This window comes from Nicotiana tomentosiformis, chromosome 11 (genome assembly GCF_000390325.3).
Source record: "Nicotiana tomentosiformis chromosome 11, ASM39032v3, whole genome shotgun sequence".
Taxonomy (NCBI): Eukaryota; Viridiplantae; Streptophyta; class Magnoliopsida; order Solanales; family Solanaceae; genus Nicotiana; species Nicotiana tomentosiformis.
The window spans coordinates 22,194,953-22,216,428 of record NC_090822.1 but is presented as its reverse complement, the minus strand read 5'-3'; the positions used below and the strand labels follow the sequence as shown (position 1 = coordinate 22,216,428).

Here is a 21,476-nt window from a genome sequence, read left to right as displayed (position 1 = left end):
TTGTGCTATAAAACGGCTAATATAATTGAGGTGTCCTATAAAACTCATCACATCTTTATTATTCTTTGGCGGTGGCAAGTCTTGTATAGCTTTGACTTTTGACAGTTCTAAATCAATACCTCGGCGGCTAATGATGAAACCTAACAATTTTCCAACAGGGACTCCGAAGGCACATTTTGCAGTGTTCAACTTCAAGTTGTATTTTCGAAGCTGATCGAAAAAGTTCTTTAGGTCTGCTATGTGATCCTAATTCCTTCTAGATTTGATGATAACATCATCCATGTATACCTCTATTTCCTTGTGTATCATGTCGTGGAAGATAGTTGTCATGGCTCTCATGTAGGTGGCCCCAACATTCTTCAAACCAAATGACATCATTTTGTAACAATATACCCCCAATGGTGTAATAAAGGCGGTCTTTTTAGCATCCTCTTCGTCCATCCAGATCTGATGATATCTTGCGAAGCAATCTACAAAGGATTGGAGTTCATGCTTGGCACAATTGTCGTTTAGTATATGTATGCTGGGCAGTGGTAAATTATCATTAGGACTTGCTCTTTTCAGATCTCGGTAATCGACACATACTCTAACTTTCCCATCGTTCTTTGGAACAGGCACAATGTTAGTTAACCAGGTCGGGTATTTGACCACTCGGAGAACCTTGGCTTTGATTTGTTTGGTGACCTCCTCTTTTATCTTGAAACTCATATCTGGCTTGAACTTTCTGAGCTTCTGCTTTACCTGTGGACACGTGGGATTGGTGGGTAGCTTGTGAGCTACTATGGATGTGCTTAACCCAGCCATATCATCATAGGACCATGCAAAGATGTCCTCATATTCCTTTAGGAACATGATATACTCGTCTTTCTCTGAAGGTGATAGATGAATGCTTATACGAGTTTCCTTGAATGTTTCAGAATCCCCTAAGTTAATGGCCCCAGTTTCCTCCAAATTAGACTTTGGTTTGTTTTCAAAATTCTCTACTTCTTTGATGATTTCCTTAGGTATTACATCATCTTCCGAATCGCTGTCCTTATGTTGCGTTGTATCATTACATGTCACATTCGTAGGTTCATCAGGATATGTAATAATTATGCTAAAAAGAATGTAGAAAGATAATAATAAATATGAAAATCAGTAATGCATTAATAAAACTTTAAAATGTCAATAAGTACGACTCGATGGCTTGAGTAATTATTCCAAAACAAAATATTGAAAATATCTTAAATGCTCAAAACAATTTGAACTAATTTGCCAGGCTACCTAGGAACTCGGCGAGCCCGGGATGGTGCAACTGTCCAGTTCTTGAGAACGACTCCTTATTCCATTGTCTGAATGGTAAGGTCTTCCTCTTCCTCCTTCTTAACAATTGCACTGCAATCTATGTCTTCTTTATCCAGAAACAACTTTCTCATACCGGCCAAAATCTCATCTTCCTCGGATCCCCACATTATGTCAGCCTGACGGAACGTCTAGTGCAGAGGTGGTACATGTTGTTCCAGTGAATAATAATAGGCGCGCCATGGAGGTATCCAATCCTGATGTTCTTGTACGGTATATTCATATCCGAGTCCAAAGGCCGTGCCATGATACTGTGGTTGTACGGGTTTAGTGATCCCCTGAAGCTTTTTGCCAAGACCCTTGTCTGGTTCATATCCTATCCACAGCAATATGCTCTCTATCTTCTTGCTCCACCATTGATCCTTTTCAATTGCATTCACCCGCTCAATGCGATGATATGTTTCTCCACCCAACTTCCTCCTGTTTTCGATGACTGGAACGGTCTGGTTAGGGTAGATAGGGCTGCTTCTGTCTCCATGAATGATCACCTCCTCATGATTCCATTCGAACTTCACAGCTTGGTGCAGATTAGAATCCACTGCCCTAACTGCATGTATCCATGGTCGGCCTAATAATAGGTTGTAAGTAGCAGATATATCTAGCACTGAAACTCAACATCAAACAAAGTCAGACCCGTCTGTAGATCAAGGTTGATTTCCCCGATATTGGCTCTCTGAGATCCGTCAAATGCCTTCACATTTATGCCTCCCATTCATATCTCGTGCATACCCTTACCTAATCTTTTCAGAGTGGTCAGTGTACATATGTTGAGACTCAAACCTCCATCTATCAGGACCCTAGCAATGAACTTGTCCTCAAATTGCATTGTGATGTGCAACACCCTGTTATGACTCAACCATTCTAGCGGCAACTCATCTTCGTGCAAGGTAATTTTGTGACTCTCCAGTACCTGTCCGACCATGTTAGCCAACTCTCCACTAGTAATGCCTGCGGGTACATAAGCTTCACTCAACACTTTCATCAAGGCATTCTTGTGTGCATCTGAATTTTGCAACAATTATAAAATAGATATCTGAGCAGGAGTCTTATTCAAGTGGTCAACAACGGAGTATTCCCTTGCTTGTATTTTTCTCCAAAGGTCATCAGTGCCAGCCTCAACAACAGGCGGTTTAGGTGCAGCTTCTTTGCTTGTTCCTCCTACATTCTCAAGCGTGTAAACTCTGCCAGTTCTAGTCATACCTTGCGCGGCATTTGTTTTATCCATTTTGGCTTTTCCTTTTCTTCTTGCTTCCGCAACATAATCCCATGGGATGGCATCCGACTTGTACGATGGTTTGGGAGCTACAATTACAATGAAGGGTGTAGCAACCTCAACTTCAAATTGCGTTTGGGTTTGTACCATAACTGGCGTGAGGGTGGCCGGAGATGTTTTGGGAGTGTCTCCTTCTCAAATGAATTCGATGGACCCTTCCTGATCCCATTCCTCATCAGTTTCTATTACGTTCACCCCCTCACCCCTGCGATCAGGGAGAGGTTATTGCGGATATTTAGTATAGCTTCCTTTGCTTGTATAACTTTAGTGTCGATCAGTGCCTGAATCTTGTCTTTCAACATGCGACTCTCTTAAATTGTATGACCCTTGAAGAGTGAAGTAACAAGCGGCCTTCAATCCACTGGGAAGGATTCTCAGCGGCAACAACATGAATATGAGTGATGTAACCAGCGACCTTCAATCGCTTATACAGTTGGGCTATGGGTTCAGTAATTGGGGTGTATTGTCTAGGAGTTCTGTGGTCAAAATTTGGATGTGGCTTTGGGTAGTTTTGGGGTGGGTGGAGGTGAATGGTAATATTTAGGTTGAGTGTTGTAGGTATGGTAGGTGGTGGCAGTGTATTGGTATTTTGGGGGTGAGGGATGATATGTGGGTGGAGGTGTTTGGTACGTGAGGGGAGACTTAGGGCCCTGGGCTACCATCACAGCACCCACTTCTTTCTTCTTTGAAATACCTCCTGATTACAAGGATTTATTTGTGGCTTGTAACGCCTCAAAATTAGTCACCATCCCGCTTTTGATTCCTTCTTCTATTCTCTCTCCCAACTTGATGATGTCTGAGAATATTTGATTCTCGATGACCATCAATCTTTCATAATACTGCGGATCTTGAGGTTTAACAAAGAAATTGTTCGTTTATTCTTCTTCGAGTGTTGGCCTAACCTTTGCAACCTCTGATCTCCAACGAGTAGCATACTCGCGGAAGGTTTCCATTGGCTTCTTCTTGAGGTTTTGAATATAGAAAACGTCGGGCGCATTTTCTGTGTTGAACCTGAATTTGTCCATGAAGTCTGATGCCATACTTACCCAATTTTCCCACTTCTTTTGGTTTTGACTGATATACCAAGACAAGGCATCTCTTATAAGGCTTCACATGAACAACTTCATGCGGAGTTGTTCATTCTTTGCTACTCTTACAAGCTTGTCGCAATATGTTCTTAGATGCACCTTCGGATCACCAGTGCCATCAAACATTTCGAACTTTGGAGGTTTGTAGCCCTCTGGCAGTTCCACATCTGGCTGAATACATAGATCTTCATAATTCAGGCCGTCAATGCATTTCCCTCATTCAATACTCTGGACTCTCCCCATGAGTTTCTTGAGTTCCTCCACCATGTTTTGAATTAACAGGTCCTTTTTAGTCGGTTCGAATATGTATAGGGTTTGCTGCGGGGTATGGGGGTAAGGTTTCCACATATATCGGATTGCTTTGATGAGTTCTTGTAACTTGTATATATGGGTGGTCGTTGGTTGAGTTTTGTGGATCGGGAGTAGGTTGCAATGCATTTTGGGGAGTGTGATAGGTAGTGGTTTGTAGGTATTGAGTTGGATGATGGTGATGTTGTTTAGGGATTTGCACTGGTAGTGGGTTAAGATTCTGGTGAGGTGAGGGATTATGATACTGGTGTGGTGCGGGAGGATTTTGAGCTATGTGTGGTGGATTATGGTTTTGTGTGTTTTGTGGCGGTGTTTGGTTCTGGGTAGTCGGGTTTTGCTGGTTGATGTCGGGAACATTGAGAGTAAGGGAAAGGTTTTCCAGATTTTGAACTTGCTCAAGCTCGCCCTATAATTCCAAGATTTTCTACTCCAAATGTAAGACTAACTCATTCTGCCCCGGAATACTTCTACCATCTGAAGTTTCAACATTTTTCGCCATAACAACATTATCTCTTCGGATACCACTTAAATCATCCATTTTCCCTTTGCCCTTGCTTTTGCTTTTGCTTTTCGGGTTGCTAGGTGGAGGAGGAGGTGGAGGACCTCTGGATCTAGTGTGGTATACTGATGATGTCAGTATGTACGAACCAACCTTTGGGAATGGGAATAATCAAAAAGAAAGAAAAAACGAAAAGGTAACCAAGTCATTAAGGTGAAATAAAAGAGTGTTCGCAATATTTAAACACGTTTCACAAAGTCATGCAATAATTTTCGTCTTAATTTGGGGACCTCATTATGCCTGAGGTAGGCCTAAGCGACACATAGACTTGGAAAAAATTGGTGCCAACGTTTTCTTCATTTCATTAATGCGAAAATAAGCCAAAACAAACTTTCACTAAATGGACAATAATAATGAAGTCACTAATGGCATTAGGCTTTATTACATCGAAATCTAATCTAAACTAAAAAGCAGTAAAGAACATCATCTCCTAATCTACTTGGTCCCTGAAGGACCTTCTCCATGCTTGGCTCTCCTGACCCCATCAATCATGTTCCCCAGATCGCGCATGTCCAGCAATAAGTAAGCTTTTGCCAGCTTTCCTCCTTCATCTTCGTTCATGCCTTGACAATCCCAAAGTCTCTTTCTCATCTTCCCTTATAGCTCCATTATCCTTTGCTCCAAGTATTCTAACCTCTCTATTGACTTAGTGGCAATCTCTTTCCATTCCCTTATCTCCTCCATGTTTACTTTGTGCTGCTCCAGATGCTTGGCTTCGGACTCGAACACCCTTTTGTGTAGCCTCTTGTACTTCACCTGTGCCTCAGCTACTTCATCTATGATCCTATCCTTCAGAATAACTCCTGGTTTGATGTCCCCAGCTATATCGTCCTCCAGCCATGATAGATAGTAGTACATATGGCCAGCGTGATACCTGTCTGGCTCAATAGTTTCTCCTTCCACAATGATCTTTTGGTTCCACATATGTTGTGCTTCGAACTTAAATATGATGACATCTCCCTTGAAATCTGCCTTGTACTAGACCATGTTGGAAACCCGAGGTATGACTTATTTTCTCCCGGCTTGCCTCATTACCCTTATAGGAGCGTAAGGGTAGATGTCTCGCAACCCGATCAGTACCAAGTGAGTAGTCCCTTTTGACCTGATGATGAACTCACTACTAGGAAACCATTCAAACATCCAATGCACTTGCTCGTCTCTCAGATTGTTGAAGAAACATACCCAACTTATATCATTTCCAGGCTTTGCAAACCTGTCTTGAATAAATGTCATTTTCTTTGGGTGATGGTTAGCTATGTAGTCATTCAGTGGCCTTCGCAGAAGCTGTTGACAATACTCACCCCTTTGAAAGTGTTCCAGTAGCTAGACTTGTAGCAATAGATTGTAACCCTAGAAGTGTCCAAACCCATGCTTGCACCGATCTAGAGCACGATACATCTCAGCTAAGATCATTGGGATGATAGTATAAGTTTGCCCTTCGATACCATCCATTAAGGTCCTTCCAACCATGTCTAAGCGAGTATGAATTCTTCCTCCTTTCATCGGAAAGATCAACAACCCCAGGAAGCAGACAATGAACACATAAACCTGATAATGCACCCATCCCAAAGAAGTAATGGCTAGTTTATCATGATGAAGACGATATGACTTGCTATGCCATAACGCCTGTAAAGAAAGTCAAAAGGGATGTATGACTTCTTTAGACAGAGCAGTTCATCATTCTTCTTAAAACCCAACATTTTTAAAAAAACGCGGGGAGTGCGATTGTTTGGCACCAGTAATCCGGGACTATCCCATGGCAACTTGACAAAACCCCCTATTTCTTCTAGGAGATGAGTCATTTCTATATTTCCTAATCGAAAAACAACTCTTTTTCATCCCAGAACATGATAGCGGCCTCAATCAATTCTCTATTTGGTTGAATGTTCAGCAAAGATGGCAGGTCACCAAGTACTATCCTCATATGATTTTTATCACAAGGTGCAAGGCCTTTCCACCAGTCAAGTAGCAAAGGTGGGATATTTTGGACCATATCAAACCTTGGAATTCCATGCTTCATTTTCTGCAAACAAACAAGAGTTAGCCCTTTCCCCCTCCAAATTCGTCTACTTACGCAGTAATGATCAACATGTTGGCACATTTTCTCCAAGTGATGCACATAATATGATAGTGTCCATTGGGATTGTGGGAATCCCATCGGACTTTGGACAAGGTTTTATCTAAGTAGATTGTTACGTCAATGACGTCTCAATCCATACTAGGTTTAGCATGATACATGTATATTTTAAATTAAAATATAGTTTCTAGCAAGGTCTAGACTGATACTCTCAAGTGGACAACTCGAGATGGAAAGGCACAGGACCGTCGACTGTAGCGCTGATTGACTAGTCTACCTTAAATAAGCCTTTTCGATTTAAAAAGGATGATTTCAGGAAAGCGCGGACACTCATCAAGCGCCACTATGTTGATAATAGGCACGAGTGGAGTATAATGTGGAACATGCTTTATGCATAAATAGTAACATGTTGCCAAGTATTTGCATGATAAGAATACATAAAAGCAGTAAATAACATAATAAAGGTGAATGTGAAAAGAAAAGATAAGAAAAAAAAGACAAAAGAAGAAGTCAATTTAGCTCATGAAAATGTGCGAGGACGTAATGAAGTAAGTAGGGAAATAGGGACGGGAGAATCATGATAGTAATCTTAGACACGATGAAATAAATGGAGAGAGGCCATACATGTCGTAGAAAATAAAGGAGAATAAAGGGAGGGATGTGCATGTCATAGCAATTTAAATAAATATAAGAAAATAAGGAAAATAATCCACATAAGTCAAATTCGTTATGGTAAGAGCCTAAGTATATCCCCAGCAGAGTCGCCATGTTGACGCGTCCCGTTTTCTCGCGAAGGCGGGCTTTGACATGTGGCAACTCTTTTAAAGGAAGATATTAAAAGAGAAGAGTCGCCACCTAATAATATTTAAGGTGCGTTGGGGTACCCATTTGAAAATAACTCTGTTTGACTAGTCTGTGTCACCAAAGATCGGGTAAGGGCTCAAATTACCTCAAAGAGAAGGTGTCAGGCACTCTTCGAGGTCCACAACTATGGGTCCCGGCCAAATTTTTAACTATGCGGATTATGTAATTAAGCTATGTTATCAAATAAACAAAGGGAAATATAGAATTCGAAGAGACTTATCATGACACATGAGAATCGGTTCAAATCCTTAATGATTACAAGGATACAGCTACATTGGTCTATGTTAAATGAATAAGTGTAAATAACAAGTATATAAAGAAAAGGGGGGTCCTAAGTTTTAGCCTAAAAGATCACCCCGTGCAACATAAATAATACTTTGCAACTCCCTTAAGGAAGGGGTTGCTCATATTATTCAGCGGGCACAGATTATCATCTCCTCCTACCCAATTACTATGTTGAAGTTGTTACTTAAAGGCTCTCTAATTCAATTCTAAATCATATCTTATGCATGCACTACCCGTGTAATGACCCAACCGGTTATTTTAACTTTTAGAACCACGTTCCCTAAAAATAAAACTTCCAGTATGTGCTTGTAATGATTTATGACTTGTGGGGATGGTTGGTTTGGGATTTGGAAGTGTTTGGGGTGAAACCGGAACACTTGGTTCCTTAAGTTGGCCTTAAAGTGCTAAGTTTGACTACGGTCAATATTTTGAGAAAACGACCCCATAATAGAATTTTGATGATTCCAACAGCTCCGTATGGTAATTTTGGACTTAGGAGCGTGTTCGAAATTTTATTTGGAAGTCCGTAGTTAAATTAGGCTTGAAATGGCTAAAAATAAGAATTTAAGTTTGGAAGTTTGACTGATGAGTTGACTTTTTGATACCGGAGTCGGAATCCAGTTCCGAAAATTTTCATAGCCCCATTATGTAATTTTTGACTTGTGTGTAAAATTTGAGGTCAATCAGAGTTGATTTGATAGGTTCCGACATCGAATGTAGAAGTTGAAAACTCTTAGTTTCATTAAGGTTGAATTGGGGTATGATTCATGGTTTTAGCATTGTTTGATGTGATTTAGAGGTTCAACTAAGTTTGAATGATATTTTAGGACTTGTTGGTATATTTGGTTGAGGTCCCGAGGGCCTCAGGTGAGTTTCGGATGGTTAACGGATCAAAGGTTGGACTTAAAAAGCTGCTGCAAATGTTCCCTTCTGCTGTATATTCTCGGCTGTGATCGAGCCCAAGGTCGAACCCAGATATCGAGCCCACAATCGAGGCCTGAGTCAAAGCCAGGGATGAGGCTCAGTATCGAAGCCACGATCGAAGGCAAGGCTCGAGGGCCAGGATCAAGACCCAAGATCGAACTTGATCGAGGCCATGACCATGTCCCAGGCTCGAGGCCTGATCGAGGCCATGACCAACTCCCAAGATCGAGCTCCTTGATCGAGCTCCCAAGATCGAGCTCCCTGAGATCGTGCTCCCTTGATCGAGCTCCCAAGATCGAGCTCCTTGAGATCGTGCTCGCGAGATCGAGCTCCTTGATCGAACTGGACAGAGCTGTACATTATAAAAATAGAGGACATTCGTCCCATTTGCCTTTTTTGACGAACTTGAGCTTGAGCAGAGGCGACTTTTGACAAATTTTCAAGGGAAAACATTAGCGTAAGTGATTCTAACTCAGATTTGGTCTGCATATACAAGTATATCATTGTTTTAACCATAAATTAGTGTTATGAGATTTAAATTTGGGAAATTTTTAGAAATCTCATAGAAATGAAGTTTTGAGATTTCGGTATCGATTCGGAGTTGGATTTGGGTAAAACTAGTATGGTTGGACTCGTAATTGAATGGGTTGTCAGATTTCGTAACCTTTCCCGGATTCCGAGATGTGGGCCCCACAGACGAATGTTTTTATTAATTTCGGGATTTTTATTTAAAATGTAGTATTTTCTTATAGAATTGATTCCTATAATTTTTAGTGATTGTATCGAATTATTTTGGATATATTCGAGCCAGACAGAGTTGGATAATCGTGAAAAAGGCATTATAGTGGATTAAATTGGAGCAGGACGAGGTAAGTCTCTTGTCTAATCTTGTGAGGGGGGAAATTACCTCATAGGTGATTAAAATTAAATAATTGTTGCTAATTGTGGGGGGCTACGTACGCACGAGGTGACGAGAGTCCTTGCGTAGCTACTATTAATGCTAAAGTCCGGGTAGTTTAGGACTCAAAGCATGTATTACTTGTGTAAATAGTATTCTTTGATTAATTAATATTAATTGATGTATAAGAATATATTGTGAATTGTTAGATAAAGATATTAAAGGATGGAAATCTCATAGGCTTGATTTTCTGTTTAAATCAATTAATTGTTAAAAGAAATTGTTCTCCTCCCGAATTTATCTTATAATAAATATACTCTCCTTCCGGAGGCACATAAGAGAATGTCCTCCTTTCTTGTGGAGCGGGCCGAATGCCACGGCAGGATAGATGCATCTATGGATCGCGCCGCACATCCCTCGGCAGTGTACACGACACTCTGGATCGGATCGTACGTCCTCGGCAGAAATCGTGCTTAATAATAATAATTACACGATACTTTAATAATTTATTTCAGCTTGTGAAGCTAATTAATAAATTGGAAAATCTTTGGAATTTAATGAATTATTATTCTTGCTTGTTAAGGAATTAATTGTTACTCCTGTAAATAAAATTTAATTGATAAATTGGAAATTATTTGAATTGAAGGAATTTAATTAATATATTGAGAATTGTTACATTTGAAGGAATTTGATTGTTTTCCCTGATTAAATAAATTATTGTAAATTCTGTAAATCATGCTGATTTAAATATCCTAGTTTTATTTCAGTTATTATTGACCCATAGTGAGTGTCAAAGTCGGCCATCTCGTCTCTACCACTTCGAGATTAGGCTTGATACTTACTGGGTACACGTTGTTTACGTACTCATACTACACTTGCTGCACTTTTTGTGCAGGATCTGAGACAGGTACTAGTGGAGGACCTATCATCACCTACCCACGTCATCCCGAGGCATAGTGGTGAGCGGCCTTTCTGAGCCGTTCTGCAGCTACCAGTGTCTCTTCTTATATTTACATTCTGTCTATTTCATTTCAGATAGTATTTGGAGTTTTGTATAATCTACTAGATGCTCATTCACTTGTGATACCAGGTCTTGGAACACACATTGGTAGAGTTTGGGTTTATATTTTTCTTGGTTTTAAACTTTATCAATGTATGCTTAATTTGTTAGTTGGCTTACCTAGCTGTAGTGTTGGGCGCCATCACGACCTACAGCTGAAATTGGGTCATGACAACATGGTATCAGAGCACTAGGTTCACGTAGGTCTCACAAGTTATGAGCAGAACTAATAGAGTCTTACGGATCGGTACGGAGACGTCTGTACTTATCTTCGAGAGGCTATAGGGTGTTAGGAAATTACTTTTCTTCACATTCCATCGTACAATTAAAGTAGCACTAAAAATCCTGCTCTTATTTTCTCACAGATGGTGAGAACGCACTCGAATAAAGTTCCAGACTAGAGAAGAGCTACTCCCCCAGTTGCTAGAGGCCGAGGTAGAGGCCGAGGGAGGGATCCAGCCCGTGGTATAGGGAGAGGACGTCCCAGGACTATTCCGGGTATGCCGCCAGTGGATCCAACAGAGAATCCCATTATTGAGGAGCAGGGTGAGGTGCCTCTGGCAAAGCTAGCTCCGGTGGACTTCACAGCTGCACCGGGATTTCAGGATGTCATGGGTCGTATGCTGTGATTCATAGACAATATGACTCAGGCCGGTTTATTTCCGGCAGACCCAGCCATATCTCAGGCGGGCGAGAGAGCACAGACCCCTACCGCGCAGGCTCATGGACAGGCAGCTGCTGTATATCAGACCCAGGGTGCACTACCCATGGGTGGAGCCCAGCCAGTGGCAGCAGCTACACCTGAGCCCAGGCCAACTATAGCCGCTGATCCTTCGAAACTATTGGACAGATGAACTAGGCTACATCCTCCTGTCTTCGGGGGTGAGCGACACGAGGATCCACAGGATTTCATTGATCGTTGCAAGGATAGACTGTACAACATGAGGATATTGGAATCCCATAGGGTTGATTTCGCTACTTTTCACCTAGAGGGTAGAGCCCGTAGATGGTGGAAGTCTTATGCTCTTGGCAGACCAGCAGATTCTCCTCCCAAGACTTGGGACAGGTTCACCCATATCTTCTTGGACAGGTATATTCCACCCTCCCAGAGGGAAGAGTTGCGGTTTCAGTTTGAGCAGCTCCAGCAGGGTCAGTTGTCAGTGACTGATTATGAGGCGAGGTTTTCTGAATTATCTCTCCATGCACTAATGATACTCCCTACTGAGGCGGAGAGAGTGCGAAAGTTTGTAGCCAGTTTACATACTGGTATTCAGGCCACTATGGCTCGAGAGGTTGAGATGGGTACTTCTTATGAGCGAGTTGTGGAGATAGCCCGGAGGATTGAGGGTGTACGTCAGCGGAGCCGAGAGCATGTTATGAGAGATAAGCGATTCAGGTACTCTAGAGTGTTCATAGGTGCTCCGTCCGGGGGCAGAGGTCAGTTCGTGAGGGGGCAGTCCAGCAGACCTCCATATCCAGCACCACCACCTCCTCAAGGTGCTCAAGTGTGACCTTATCTCAGTGCTATCCCAGAGAGTTCTTACCGAACACCAGCTATTCAGAGTCCTCCCAGTGGGTATTCATGTCCCAGGGTCAAACACTTAGTCAGTAGCCCATTGCACCGAAGAGTTGTTACGAGTGCGGGGATCCCAGTCATATGCGGAGGTTTTGCCCCAGGCTTCGGGGTAGACCAGTACAGCAGGGTCAGCAACCTATGCTTACCGGACCAGTTGCTCTACCAGTAGTCCGACCACCCAGAGGTGGAGGACAGGTGGGTAGGGGCCGTCCTAGAGGTAGAGGTCAGCCAGGCGGAGGCCAGACAGTTGGCGCTCCAGCTCGGTTCTATGCTTTTCCAGCTAGACCAGATGCAGAGGCCTCAGATGTCGTGATTACAGGTATTATTTCTGTTTGTGGCAAAGATGCCTCAGTATTATTTGATCCAGGATCTACGTATTCATATGTGTCATCTCTATTTGCTCCACTCCTGGGTGTTTCTCGTGAGTCCTTGAGTACTCCTGTTTATGTGTCCACTCCTGTGGGCGATTCTGTTGTTGTGAACCGGATCTACCGGTCCTGTATTATTACATTCTGTGGTTATGAAACTAGAGCAGATCTCCTATTGCTTGAGATGACCGATTTTGAAATTATTCTGGGTATGGACTGGTTATCTCCATATCATGTTATTCTAGATTGTCATGCCAAGACTGTTACCTTAGCTATTCCAGCATTGCCTAAGCTGGAGTGGAAGGGTTCACCTGTTAGTTCTTTTAATCGAGTTATTTCTTTTATAAAGGCTCAACACATGGTTGAGAAGGGTTGTTTGGCTTATCTAGCCTATGTTCGGGATACTACTACAGAGACTCCAGCTATTGATTCAGTGCCTGTAGTTCGGGAGTTCCCCGATGTATTTCCGTCAGATCTTCCAGGTATGCCACCTGATCGTGATATTGATTTCTATATTGACTTGGCTTCAGATACCCAGCCTATATCTATCCCACCGTATCGCATGGCTCCGAAAGAATTGAAAGAATTGAAAGAACAGCTTGAAGAGTTACTAGCCAAAGGGTTCGTCAGACCGAGTGTATCGCCTTGGGGTGCACCAGTATTATTTGTGAAAAAGAAGGATGGAACAATGCGGATATGTATTGATTATCGCCAATTGAACAAAGTCACTATTAAGAATAAGTACACGTTGCCACGTATTGATGATCTATTTGACCAGTTACAGGGTGCTAGGGTATTCTCTAAGATCGACCTGAGGTCGGGGTACCATCAGTTGAAGATTCGGGATTCGGATGTTCCGAAGAATTCTTTTCGGACTAGATATGGTCATTATGAGTTTCTAGTGATGTCCTTCGATTTGACTAATGCCCCAGCAGCGTTTATGGATCTGATGAATAGAGTATTCATGCCATATATTGATTCGTTTGTCATTGTCTTCATTGATGACATCTTAATCTATTCGCGCAGTAAGGAGGAACATGAGCAGCATGTGAGAGTGTTGCCTCAGACATTGCGGGAACAAAAGCTATATGGTAAGTTCTCTAAGTGTGAGTTTTGGATAGAGTCTGTAGCATTTTTGGGACATATTGTATCGGGCGAAGGTATTAAAGTTGATCCTAAAAAGATTGAGGCAGTTCAGAATTGGCATCGTCCCACTTTGGCGACTGAGATCAGGAGTTTTCTGGGTTTAGCAGGTTATTATCGTCGGTTCGTGGAAGGTTTTTCATCTATTGCAGCACCTTTGACCAAATTAACCCAGAAGGGTGTTCAGTTCCGATGGTCCGATGATTATGAGTCAAGCTTTCAGAAGCTCAAGACAGCACTGACTACAGCACCCGTGTTAGTGTTACCATCTGGTTCGGGAATATATACAGTGTATTATGACGCGTCACGCGTTGGCTTGGGTTGTGTATTGATGCAGGAAAGGTGAGTTATTGCATATGCTTCATGTCAGCTGAAGCCCCATGAGAGAAATTATCCAGTACATGATTTGGAGTTAGCTGCGATTGTTCACGCTCTAATGATTTGGAGGCATTATCTTTATGGGGTGTCTTGTGAAGTTTACACTGATCATCGCAGTTTGCAGCATTTGTTCAAGCAGAGGGATCTAAATTTGAGGCAGCGCAGATGGCTGGAGTTACTAAAAGATTATGATATTACTATCTTGTATCATCCGGGCAAAGCAAATGTGGTTGCAGATGCCTTGAGCAGGAAGGCGGAGAATATGGGTAGCTTGGCTTTCATTTCAGCAGAGGAAAGGCCATTAGCCTCAGATATTCAGTCCTTGGCTAACAAACTTGTGAGGCTAGATATTTCAGAGCCCAGCCGAGTTCTTGCATGTGTGGTGGCTCATTCTTCACTATTTGAGCAGATCAGGGCTCGCCAGTATGATGACCCATACTTGATGGTTCTTTGTGAAACGGTACTACGAGGTGGTGCCAAGGAAGTTACTATTAGAGCGGATGGTGTTCTGCAACTCCAGGATCGTCTATGTGTTCCTAATGTGGATGGACTGAGGAAAAAGATCCTGGAAGAGGCACACAGTTCTCGGTATTCTATTTATCCAGGTGCTACTAAGATGTATCGTGACTTGAGGCAACATTATTGGTGGCGACGAATGAAAAAGGACATAGTTGAGTATGTATCTAGATGTCTAAATTTCCAACAAGTTAAATATGAGCACCAGAGGCCAAGTGGCCTACTTCAGCAGATGACTATACCAGAGTGGAAATGGGAGCGAATTACTATGGACTTTGTAGTTGGGTTTCCACGGACCTTGAGGAAGTTTGATGCAGTTTGGGTGATTGTTGACAGGTTGAATAGTCGGCATATTTTATTCCTGTTGTGACCACGTATACTTCAGAGAGGTTGGCCCACATTTATATTCAGGAGATAGTTCGGTTGCACGGTGTGCCAATTTCCATCATATCAGATAGAGGCCCTCAGTTTACTTCACATTTCTGGAGAGCAGTACAGAGTGAGTTGGGGACCCGTGTAGAGCTCAGCACAACCTTTCATCCGCAGACCGATGGACAATCAAAGAGGACAATTCAGATTTTGGAGGATATGCTCAGGGCATGTGTGATCGACTTTAGAGGTCAGTGGGATCGTTTCCTGCCTTTGGCAGAGTTTGCTTATAATAACAATTACCAATCCAGCATCGAGATGGCTCCATTTGAGGCTTTATATGGTCGGCGATGTCGTTCACCTATCGTATGGTTTGAGCCAAGTGAGGCTAAGTTATATGGTACTGATTTGGTAAGGGTTGAATTGGAAAAGGTAAAGTTGATTCAGGAGCGACTTCGTACAACACAGTCCAGGCAAAAGAGTTACGCAGATCAGAAAGCGCGTGATATATCATTTATGATAGGTGAAAAAGTTCTCTTGAAGGTTTCGCCTATGAAGGGAATTATGAGATTCGGGAAGAAGGGCAAGTTGAGCCCAAGGTTTATAGGCCCATTTGAGGTGTTGAAACGAGTTGGGGAGGTTGCTTATGAGCTTGCATTGCCTCCCAGCCTATCCGGAGTTCATCCGATTTTCCACGTATCTATGCTCCGGAAGTATCATGCCGACCTATCACATGTGTTAGACTTTAGCACAGTTCAGCTAGATAATAGCTTGGGTTATGAAGAGGAGCCAATTGCCATTGCTGATAAACAGGTTCGCCAGTTGAGGTCCAAGAGGATTTCTGTAGTAAAAGTCCAGTGGAGGGGTCAACCAGTCGAGGAAGAACCTTGGAAGGCCGAGGAAGACATGCGGAGCAGATATCCACACTTATTCAGCACTCCAGGAACAATTCTAAACCCGTTCGAGGACGAACATTTGTTTAAGAGGTGGAGAATGTAATGACCCAACCGGTCATTTTAACTTTTAGAACCCCGTTCCCTAAAAATAAAACTTCCAGTATGTGCTTGTAATGATTTATAACTTGCGGGGATGGTTGGTTCGGGATTTGGAAGTGTTTGGGGTGAAACCGGAACACTTGGTTCCTTAAGTTGGCCTTAAAGTGCTAAGTTTGACTTCGGTCAACATTTTGAGAAAACGACCCTGTAATAGAATTTTGATGATTCCAACAGCTCCGTATGGTGATTTTGGACTTAGGAGCGTGTTCAGAATTTTATTTGGAAGTCCGTAGTTAAATTAGGCTTGAAATGGCTAAAAACAAGAATTTAAGTTTGGAAGTTTGACCAATGAGTTAACTTTTTGATACCGGAGTCGGAATCCAGTTCCAAAACATTTCATAGCCCCGTTATGTAATTTATGACTTGTGTGTAAAATTTGAGGTCAATCAGAGTTGATTTGATAGGTTCCGACATCGAATGTAAAAGTTGAAAACTCTTAGTTTCATTAAGCTTGAATTGGGGTATGATTCATGGTTTTAGCGTTGTTTGATGTGATTTAGAGGTTCGACTAAGTTCGAATTATTTTTTAGGACTTTTTGGTATATTTGGTTGAGGTCTCTAGGGCCTCGGGTGAGTTTCAGATGGCTAACGGATCAAAAGTTGGACTTAAAAAGCTGCTGCAAATTTTCCCTTTTGCTGTAAATTCTAGGCTGTGATCGAGCCCCAGATCGAACCCAGATATCGAGCCCACGATCGAGGCCTGAGTCGAAGCCAGGGACGAGGCTCAGTATCGAAGCCACGATCGAAGGCAAGGCTCGAGGGCCAGGATCAAGACCCAAGATCGAACTTGATCGAGGCCATGACCATGTCCCAGGCTCGAGGCCTGATCGAGGCCATGACCAGCTCCCAAGATCGAGCTCCTTGATCGAGCTCCCAAGATCGAGCTCCATGAGATCGAGCTCCCGAGATCGAGCGCCTTGATCGAACTGGACAGAGCTGTAAGTTATAAAAACAGAGGACATTCGTCCCATTTGCCATTTTTTACGAACTTGAGCTTGAGCAGAGGCGAATTTTGACAGATTTTCAAGGAAAAACATTTGGGTAAGTGATTCTAACTCGGATTTGGTCTACATATACAAGTATATCATTGTTTCAACCATAAATTAGTGTTTTGAGATTTAAATTTGGGAAAGTTTTAGAAATCTCATAGAAACGAATTTTTGAGATTTCGGTATCGATACGGAGTCGGATTTGAGTGAAACTGGTATGGTTGGACTCGTAATTGAATGGGTTGTCGGATTTCGTAACTTTTGCCGGATTCCGAGATGTGGGCCCCACGGACGAAATCTTTTATTAATTTCAGGATTTTTATTAAAAATGTAGTATTTTCTTATAGAATTGATTCCTATAATTTTTAGTGATTGTATCGAATTATTTATGATAGATTCGAGCCAGACAGAGTTGGATAATCGTGAAAAAGGCCTTATAGTGGATTAAATTGGAGCAAGACGAGGTAAGTCTCTTGTCTAATCTTGTGAGGGAAACAATTACCTCATAGGTGATTAAAATTAAATAATTGTTGCTAATTGTGGGGGGCTACGTACGCACGAGGTGACGAGAGTCCTTGCGTAGCTACTATTAATGCTAAAGTCCGGGTAGTTTAGGACTCAAAGCATGTATTACTTGTGTAAATAGTATTCTTTGATTAATTAATATTAATTGATGTATAAGAATATATTGTGAATTGTTAGATAAAGATATTAAAGGATGGAAATCTCATAGGCTTGATTTTCTGTTTAAATCAATTAATTGTTAAAAAAAATTGTTCTCCTCCCGAATTTATCTTATAATAAATATACTCTCCTTCCGGAGGCACATAAGAGAATGTCCTCCTTTCTTGTGGAGCGGGCCGAATGCCACGGCAGGATAGATGCATCTATGGATCGCGCCGCACATCCCTCGGCAGTGTACACGACACTCTGGATCGGATCGTACGTCCTCGGCAGAAATCGTGCTTAATAATAATAATTACACGATACTTTAATAATTTATTTCAGCTTGTGAAGCTAATTAATAAATTGGAAAATCTTTGGAATTTAATGAATTATTATTCTTGCTTGTTAAGGAATTAATTGTTACTCCTGTAAATAAAATTTAATTGATAAATTGGAAATTATTTGAATTGAAGGAATTTAATTAATATATTGAGAATTGTTACATTTGAAGGAATTTGATTATTTTCCCTGATTAAATAAATTATTATAAATTCTGTAAATCATGCTGATTTAAATATCCTAGTTTTATTTCAGTTATTATTGACCCATAGTGAGTGTCAAAGTCGGCCATCTCGTCTCTACCACTTCGAGATTAGACTTGATACTTACTGGGTACACGTTGTTTACGTACTCATACTACACTTGCTGCACTTTTTGTGCAGGATCTGAGACAGGTACTAGTGGAGGACCTATCATCACCTACCCACGTCATCCCGAGGCATAGTGGTGAGCGGCCTTTCTGAGCCGTTCTGCAGCTACCAGTGTCTCTTCTTATATTTACATTCTGTCTATTTCATTTCAGACAGTATTTGGAGTTTTGTATAATCTACTAGATGCTCATTCACTTGTGACACCATGTCTTGGCACACACATTGGTAGAGTTTGGGTTTATATTTTTCTTGGTTTTAAACTTTATCAATGTATGCTTAATTTATTAGTTGGCTTGCCTAGCTGTAGTGTTGGGCGCCATCACGACCTACAGCTGAAATTGGGTCGTGACAACATGAATGTAATGACCCAACCAGTCATTTTAACTTTTAGAACCTCGTGCCCTAAAAATAAAACTTCCAGTATGTGCTTGTAATGATTTATGACTTACGGGGATGGTTGGTACGGGATTTGGAAGTGTTTCGGGGTAAAACCGGAACACTTGGTTCCTTAAGTTTGCCTTAAAGTGCTAACTTTGACTTCGGTCAACATTTTGAGAAAACGACTCTGTAATAGAATTTTGATGATTCCAACAGCTCTGTATGGTAATTTTGGACTTAGTAGCGTGTTCAGAATTTTTTTTGGAAGTCCGTAGTTAAATTAGGCTTGAAATGGCTAAAAATACGAATTTAAGTTTGGAAGTTTGACCGATGAGTTGACTTTTTGATACCGGAGTCGGAATCCAGTTTCAAAAATTTTCATAGCCCCATTATGTAATTTATGACTTGTGTGTAAAATTTGAGGTCAATCGGAGTTGATTTTGATAGGTTCCGACATCGAATGTAGAAGTTGAAAACTCTTAGTTTCATTAAGCTTGAATTGTGGTATGATTCATGGTATTAGCATTGTTTGATGTGATTTAGATGTTCGACTAAGTTCGAATGATGTTTTAGGACTTGTTGGTATATTTGATTGAGGTCCCGAGGGCCTCGGGTGAGTTTCGGATGGTTAACGGATCAAAAGTTGGACTTAAAATGTTGTTGCAAATTTTCCCTTCTGCTGTATATTCTGGGCTGTGATCGAGCCCCAGATCGATCCCAGATATCGAGCCCAGATATCTAGCCCATGATCGAGGCCTGAGTCGAAGCCAGGGACGAGGCTCAGTATCGAAGCCACGATCGAAGGCAAGGCTCGAGGGCCAGGATCAAGACCCAAGATCGAACTTGATCGTGGCCATGACCATGTCCCAGGCTCGAGGCCTGATCGAGGCCATGACCAGCTCCCAAGATCAAGCTCCTTGATCGAGCTCCCAAGATCGAGCTCCTTGATAGAACTGGATAGAGTTGTAAGTTATAAAAACAGAGGACATTCGTCCCATTTGCCATTTTTGACGAAATTGAGCTTGAGCAGAGTCTACTTTTAACAGATTTTCAAGGGACAAATATTGGGGTAAGTGATTCTAACTCGGATTTAGTCTACATATACAAGTATATCATTGTTTTCACCATAAATTAGTGTTTTGAGATTTAAATTTGGGAAATATTTAGAAATCTCATAGAAACGAATTTTTGAGATTTCGGTATCGATTCGGAGTCGGATTTGAGTGAAACTGGTATGGTTGGACTCGTAATTGAATGGTTTGTCGGATTTCATAACTTTTGCCGGATTCCGAGATGTGGTCCCCACGGACAAATGTTTTTATTAATTTCGGGGTTTTTATTTAAAATGTAGTATTTTCTTATAGAATTGATTCCTATAATTTTTAGTGATTGTATCGAATTATTTTGGATAGATTCGAGCCAGACAGAGTTGGATAATCGTGAAAAAGGCCTTATAGTGGATTAAATTAGAGCAAGACGAGGTAAGTCTCTTGTCTAATCTTGTGAGGGGGAAATTACCTCATAGGTGATTAAAATTAAATAATTGTTACTAATTGTGGGGGCTGCGTACGCACGAGGTGACAAGAGTCTGTGCATAGTTACTATTAATGCTAAAGTCCGGGTAGTTTAGGATTCAAAGCATGCATTACTTGTGTAAATAGTATTCTTTGATTAATTAATATTAATTGATATATATGAATATATTGTGAATTGTTAGATAAAGATATTAAAGGATGGAAATCTCATAGGCTTGATTTTCTGTTTAAATCAATTAATTGTTAAAAGAAATTGTTCTCCTCCCGAATTTATCTTATAATAAATATACTCTCCTTCCGGAGGCACATAAGAAAATGTCCTCCTTTCTTGTGGAGCGGGCCGAATGCCTCAGCAGGATAGATGCATCTATGGATTGCGCCGCACGTCCCTCGGCAGTGTACACGACACTCTGGATCGGGCAGTACGTCCTCGGCAAAAATCGTGTTTAATAATAATAATTACGCGATACTTTAATAATTTATTTCAGCTTGTGAAGCAAATTAATAAATTAGAAAATCTTTGGAATTTAATGAATTATTATTCTTGCTTGTTAAGGAATTAATTGTTACTCTGTAAATGAGATTTAATTGATAAATTAGAAATTATTTGAATTGAAGGAATTCAATTAATATATTGAGAATTGTTACATTTGAAGGAATTTGATTATTTTCGCTGATTAAATAAATTATTGTAAATTCTGTAAATCATGCTGATTTAAATATCCTAGTTTTATTTCAGTTATTATTGACCCACAGTGAGTGTCAAAGTCGGCCATCTCGCCCAACCACTTCGAGATTAGGCTTGATACTTACTGGGTACACGTTGTTTACGTAGTCATACTACACTTGCTGCACTTTTTGTGCAGGATCTGAGATAGGTACTAGTGGAGGACCTATCATCACCTACCCACGTCATCCCGAGGCATAGTGGTGAGCTGCCTTTCTGAGCCGTTCTGCAGCTACCAGTGTCTCTTCTTATATTTACATTTTGTCTATTTCATTTCAGACAGTATTTGGAGTTTTGTATAATCTACTAGATGCTCATTCACTTGTGACACCATGTCTTGGCACACACATTGGTAGAGTTTGGGTTTATATTTTTCTTGGTTTTAAAC

At 41.3% G+C, this 21,476-nt stretch overlaps 1 protein-coding gene across 1 annotated transcript; it reads right to left on the bottom strand.

The window, feature by feature from the left end:
* Positions 1-246: 246 nt before the first annotated feature.
* On the bottom strand, positions 247-2,704 carry LOC138901130 (uncharacterized). Its single transcript, XM_070188871.1, has 4 exons — positions 2,452-2,704; positions 2,122-2,343; positions 1,594-1,945; positions 247-1,096 (listed from the first exon to the last, which is right to left on the bottom strand). The coding sequence occupies exons 1-4, from the start codon at positions 2,702-2,704 to the stop codon at positions 247-249; spliced, it is 1,677 nt and encodes a 558-aa protein (XP_070044972.1).
* Between the last annotated feature and the right edge of the window lie 18,772 nt (positions 2,705-21,476).